Consider the following 6,276-nt stretch of genomic DNA (forward strand, 5'->3'; position numbering starts at 1 on the left):
CCGGGGTTGGGGACCACCACACTGCCCTTCACTCTCTCCCCACTCTCGCGTCGGAGCAGTAAGAGGGGACTCTGGTTGAGGGGCCTGAAGGCTTTTATTTGACTGGTCCATAGGGTGGGGGGTGCACCCCCTACAGGGCCACCTTGGGGTCCACTTCCCCGGGTCCCTGGCCTTTGGCCAACTCTGCCGCCTTCTTCTCCCGCCGCTTCTTCCGCTGGAGCAGCCTCCGCTCCCGCTCAAACTCCTTCATGCGCATCACATAGCTGGGGGAAAAGCACGAGAGGGGCTGTCAGGGTCCCTGGCCAGGACATGCCCCCCAAGCCCTGGGAAGCGGAGGGGCTGTCCCAGAGCACTGTGGGGGAGGCCTCTGAAGAAGACATGTCCGAGTGCCTGTGGCTTGGGTCTGGGGTCTGCCCACGCAGGTGGCAGGGCTTCCCACTGGAACCTGGGCTTGGCCACTCCCCTAGGTGGCTTCAGCCACCTGCCCTGTCCCCATCCAACAGGCCCCTAGAGAGCCCTCTCTGGGACTAAGGTGGGGCCTGGCTAGAAACCTCAGTGGCAGTTCAGGTCCCTGGCCTCTGGAGCCACATCCTGCCAGGGGCCAGGGCCTGGGTGGGGTGCAGGCTGTGGGTGTTGGCGGGGGGGGGAAGGGGGGCTCGGGCGGGCTGGGCGTGTGGGGGGCTTGGGTGGGCCAGGGGTGTGTGGGGCCGGTGTGGGGGTGCTCACTCGCGGTGCTCGCAGTAGTCCCAGTCGTGTCGCTCCTGCTTGCAGGCCAGGAAGTTGGGGAAGCTGTCGCGCTTGCACTTGAGCAGCCGGATGAGGTAGTGGGCGCAGTAGTCCCGCAGCTGGAGCCTCAGCTGCGCGTCCATCATCTCCTGCTGTGTGGCCACCATCTCTGCAGGGAGTGGGCGGGGCTCAACCAGGCTGGAGGCTCCCCACCCCAATTCCGGGGATCCCCAGGGGACTGAGGCACACGGCTTCAGGAAGGCACGGCTTGGGGTGTCCCCCATTCACATCCAGGTGGCAGATGGCAGTGGATGGCAGATGCCTTTGACGGATGCACTGTCCTGAAGGGGCCTCCTTTTCTAATTTGCACAAAGGCAACTCCAGACACCAAGGGCCAGACAGGAGAAGGTGGCTCCCCATCACCCTGAGGCACCTCAACATCCCGTGCCGGATCCTTGCCTCCCCTCCCACAGGGATGCCCATCCACAACTCTCTACAGCCCCGCTCTCCAGAGTCCGAGTTCAGAATCCACCTTCTCCCAGAGTAACCCTCAGCCCCTCCACCTGCACCTGGGGCTCCAGGCAGCACTCCCAGCCTTTCCTGTCTGCAACCCACCCAAGTCCCAGCTCTGCACTGGCCGGCGGCGTGGCCTCTCTCTCAGCCTCAGAACTGACCATCTGGTCATGGAAGTTACCCGAGCATCCACGGAGCTAACAGTACCTGTAAGGTACTTAGGCGTGGGCTCAGAAGACAACTGGACTAGTATCTGGGTCCCGGTGCCCCACTCACCTAGCAAACCCGACTCTGGACAAATCAGCCTTCAGGAGGGGGCCGATGGGAGCATGAGGAATCCTGGACACTCACCCCTGAGCCTGTGCCTGGCGATCCTGCACTCGTTCCCCGCCGCCTCCCTCAGACCCAGCCTCCCTAGCCCTCCTGACGTCCACATCTTTCTCGGTCCCAGCTCCTTCCCATCTGCGCAAGTGAGACGAGATATATTCACATCTCAATGGCAGTCGTCCCCTGCTGGCTTCTCTCCCCTTTGCTTCCCAGCTGTGATTCTCTCATCCCACTGAGGCCCAGGTCCTCCTCTCCTGCCCCTTGTCCCATTCCCTGGCTTCTGCCCTACCCCCTCACTGCCCAGACACGGGCTCTCACAGGGCCACCCAACAGCCCAGGACCCCAGCCTCCCGCTTCCTTCTTTCCTGTGGCTCCTCCCACATCCCTCCTCCCCAGGTTTCCTCCCATCTCTATGGCTGCCTTACCTTACGCTTTGTTCTGGGAGCATTTTTCTTTTGAGATGGAGTCTCACTCTGTCACCCAGGCTGGAGGGCAGTGGCAAGATCTCAGCTCACTGCAACCTCTGTCTCCCAGGTTCAAGCAATTCTCCTGCCTCAGCTTCCTGAGTAGCTGGAACTACAGGTGCCTGCCACCATGCCCGACTAATTTTTGTATTTTTAGTAGAGATGGGGTTTCGCCATGTTAGTCAGGCTGGTCTTGAACTCCTGACCTCAGGTGATCCACCCACCTTGGCCTCCCAAAGTGCTGGGATTACAGGTGTGAGCCACTGCGCCCGGCCTGAGAGCCTTTTTCTCTGCTGCCGCCCCGTATGTAGATGAGCCCGATGTGGTCCCTCCACCCCACACCTCGCTTGAGCCCCAGGCCTGGGTATCACCTGCAGCCCTTGGCTGTTCCCTATCTGCACTTGGAGCTCCAGGTGGCAATCCTAGACTCCTCCCTCTTTTGTCTTGAACTTATAATCAGCTAGCAGCAAGGACTTTAGACTGCCTACTGTGTGCTTAGTGGTGCGGATACAGCAGGGAACACAACACACAAGTGTCCCTGCCCTCGGAGGGAGACACAGAACAGACAGAAGACAGAGCACCACAGCGTGTCTGGCAGTGCTTAAGTATTAGGGAGACCAGCCTGGGGAGCACAGAAAGATCCCATGTCCAGAAAAAAATAATAAAATTATCTTTGCACGGTAGTGCACACGGAGTATCCAGAGCTACTCGGGAGGATCGCTTGAACCCAGGAGTTTGAGGCTGCAGTGGGTGATAACCACCCCACTGCACTCCAGCCTAAGCAACAGAGCGAGAGCCCATCTCTATAAACAAATAAATAAATATGGGCCGGGCGCGGTGGCTCACGCCTGTAAACCCAGCACTTTGGGAGGCCGAGGCAGGTGGATCACTTGAGGTCAGGAGTTCGAGATCAGCCTGGCCGACATGGTAAAACCCTGTCTCTACTAAAAATACAAAAATGAGTCAGGTGTGGTGGCACGCACCTGTAATCCCAGCTACTCGGGAGGCTGAGGCGGGAGAATCGCTTGAACTGGGAAGGCAGATGTTGCAGTGAGCAAAGTGACTGGCTGAAAGGGGGTGGAAAGGAGGAAAGAGAGGGCAGGGGACAGTGATCTAGGAGGGAGGGAGAGAGTGAAGGATCCGGGAGGTAAGAGAAAGGCCAGGCACCATAAAGAGTCCACTGGAGTACCAATCGAGAGACCGGTCAGCAGGGACTGCAGGAATGTGCCACCACACCCAGCTTATTAAAAAATAAAAATAAAACATTGTAGAGACAGGGCCTTGCTATGTTGCCCAGGCTGTTCTTGAACTTCTGGCCTTGAGCAATCCTCCTGCCTTTGCCTCCCAAACCGTTGGGATTACAGGCATGAGCCATTTTGCCTGGCTTAGAGCTGTTTTTTTCTTATCTTCCCGCCCCCCATTATGTTCAGTTGCACGGGGATAGGCACCAAGGAAGGGAAAGAGGTGAGTTTATCCAGAGTAAGCAAGAGAGAAGGGCAGCAGGTTGCTAGCGTTTGCAAAGCTGATCTTGGGGAAAGCAAGGTATGTAAGGCAGTGGGAGGAAGGTGGACGGACCAATGAACTGCAGGTTCAGCTGGGGCGAAAGGACTACGCGGAGTGTGGACACTGGAGTGATTACACCGTCTCCCAACTTTCTCTCAAATCCAGGCTGCTTAGAGGTCTCTGTCTCAAGCTTGTCGCCCACTCAGTAGACAGTGTGACCTTTTGACCAACCAAAACTGATTGTGTCCCTCCTCTGCTTAGAAGCTTGGCTCTGCCACCTCTCTTTGGTCAACCCCTACTCATGCCCCTTCACATCTTTGGGGTTTTTTTTTTTTTTTTTTTTCAGACAGTCTCGCTCTGTCACCCAGGCTGGAGTGTGGTGGCCTGACCTTGGTTCTCTGCAACCTCTGCCTCCTGGGTTCCAGCCAATTCTCCTGCCTCAGCCTCCCAGACAGCTAGGATTACAGGCATGCGCCACCACACCTGGCTAATTTTTGTATTTTTAGTAGAGTAGAGACGGGGTTTCACCATGTTGGCCAGGCTGGTCTCAAACTCCTGACCTCAGGTGATCCACCGGCCTTGGCCTCCCAAAGTGCTGGGGTTACAGGCATAAGCCACCGTGCCTGGCTTAATTTTTGTATTTTGTTTTTGCGATGGAGTCTTGCTCTGTCGCCCAGGCTGGAGTGCAGTGGTGTGATCTCGGCTCACTATAACCTATGCCTCCTGGGTTCAAGCGATTCTCCTGCCTCAGTCTCCTGAGTAGCTGGGACTACAAGTGTGCACCACCACGCCCCTGGCTAATTTTTGTATTTTTAGTAGAGACAGGGTTTCACCACATTGGCCAGGATGGTCTCAATCCCCTGACCTCGTGATCTGCCTGCCTCGGCCTCCCAAAGTGCTGGGATTATGGGTGTGAGACACCATGCCCGGCCTCAATTTTTGTATTTTTAGTAGAGATGGTGTTTCACCATGTTGGCCAGGCTGGTCTCAAACTCCTGACCTCAGGTGATCTGCCCGCCTCAGCCTCCCAAAGTGCTGGGATTACAGGCATGAGCCACTGCGCCCAGCCACCCTTCACGTCTTTGTTTCCAGCCACTGCCTCTTGGAAGCCTGCCTTGACACCCCCAGCTCTGATTCCACAATCTTTCCCACTGTGCTGAGTTCTCTGGAGACAGTGCCTGCATCCCTCCAGTTCCCTGCTGTATCTGCGGTGCCTAACGTGGGACGTGGCCCAGAGCTGGTGCTCGGTATGCCTGTGATATTACTACATTAAAAGCAAAAACAAACACACGAACCAAAAAACCATCCTGGGCGTAGTGGCTCACATCTTCAATCCCAGCACTTTGGGAAGCTGGGCAGAAGGATCGTTTGAGCCCAGGAGTTTGAGACCAGCCTGGGCAACATAGCAAGACCCCCAACTTTACAAAAAATAAAAAATCAGTCTGGCATCCTGGGGTGCTCCTGTAGTCCCAGCTACTTGGGAGGCTGAGGCGGCAGGATCATTTGAGCCCAGGAGGTCGAGGATGCAATGAGCTGTGATTGTGCCACTACACTCAGCCTGGGCAACAGAGCAAGATCCCGTCTCAAAGCAAAACAAAGCACTTTGCAGGACAGTATTTGCAGCTCGAATCTTCCTTATTTCCTTGTGCATACCCCACAATTGCAGCGACATCAGGAAGGGCGTACAATGAACGTGTCCCTGCCCTCCCACGACTCCCCACGTCCCCCAAGACTTGGCCCGAGGCCGGGCGTGGTGACTGACGCCTGCGATCCCAGCACTTTGGGAGGCCGAGGCGGGCGGATCACTTGAGGTCAGGAGTTCAAGACCAGCCTGGCCAACAAGGAGAAACCCCGTCTCTACTAACAATACAAAAAAGTAGCTGGGCATGGTTGTACACATCTGTAATCACAGCTACTCGCGAGGCTGAGGCAGGAGAATCGCTTGAACCCAGGAGGTGGAGGCTGCCAGTGAATCGAGACCAAGCCACTGCACTCCAGCCTGAAAGAAAAAGCGAGACTCCGTCTCAAAAGAAAAAAAAAAAAAGACTCGACCCAGCTCTGCGCGTCGCATTCCTGCCCGAACCCCCACTTGTCGCCTCACTTTTGCTCCCTGGCTTTTGCTCAAGCCGTGCCCTTGGGCTGGAACGCCTCCACACTGAGGTGGGGTCATGCACATCCTGTGGACTCCTAGTCTAGACCCAAACCCAGATACAACACCTGAGGTTAGAGCCCAGCCCTGGGGTGCCAGGTGTTCAGGGGTTCAGGCACCCGCGCCCCACTCCCTCTGGCTGCGCCTGCGCACTGGGCCTCACCGCGCTCCTTGCGTTCGGGGAAGCCGTAGTCTGGCGGGAAGGTTGGCATCTGCAGGGGGTCGGGCTCCACCGAGGCATCGCCCAGGTAGCGCCGGACCAGGTGCGCCCCCATGGCTGCAGTCGCTGCAGATCCCTGCAGCAGCCGAGGGTCACCTAGCTCCTACCTGGAACCACTGACCCCTCAGTCAGACACAGCTTCCGGGTCACTTAGGCAGCTGCGGAGATCATAGAGATGAAGGACTCCAGAGGATCGCTCCGGTCCGCCTGGCGTCACCTCGCGGACAGGCGGAGGCGGGACAGGTGCTGTGTCTCTTCGCAGGATATGGTTGGACCCGAGAGGGGACTTCCCTGAGCCTGGAAATCCATCTGGGCGGGGCAGAAGGGGACGGTGTGGGACTGAGGCCTCCCTCGATCCTATCTGGGGCTCTTCT

At 57.4% G+C, this 6,276-nt stretch overlaps 1 protein-coding gene across 1 annotated transcript; it reads right to left on the reverse strand.

The window, feature by feature from the left end:
• Positions 1-75: 75 nt before the first annotated feature.
• On the reverse strand, positions 76-6,060 carry NDUFB7 (NADH:ubiquinone oxidoreductase subunit B7). Its single transcript, XM_031004558.3, has 3 exons — positions 5,846-6,060; positions 727-895; positions 76-263 (listed from the first exon to the last, which is right to left on the reverse strand). Exons 1-3 carry the CDS (start codon positions 5,955-5,957, stop codon positions 131-133), a joined length of 414 nt encoding a protein of 137 aa, XP_030860418.1. The 5' UTR covers positions 5,958-6,060; the 3' UTR covers positions 76-130.
• Between the last annotated feature and the right edge of the window lie 216 nt (positions 6,061-6,276).

Source organism: Gorilla gorilla, chromosome 20, assembly GCF_029281585.2.
Source record: "Gorilla gorilla gorilla isolate KB3781 chromosome 20, NHGRI_mGorGor1-v2.1_pri, whole genome shotgun sequence".
In the NCBI taxonomy this organism is placed as follows: domain Eukaryota; kingdom Metazoa; phylum Chordata; class Mammalia; order Primates; family Hominidae; genus Gorilla; species Gorilla gorilla.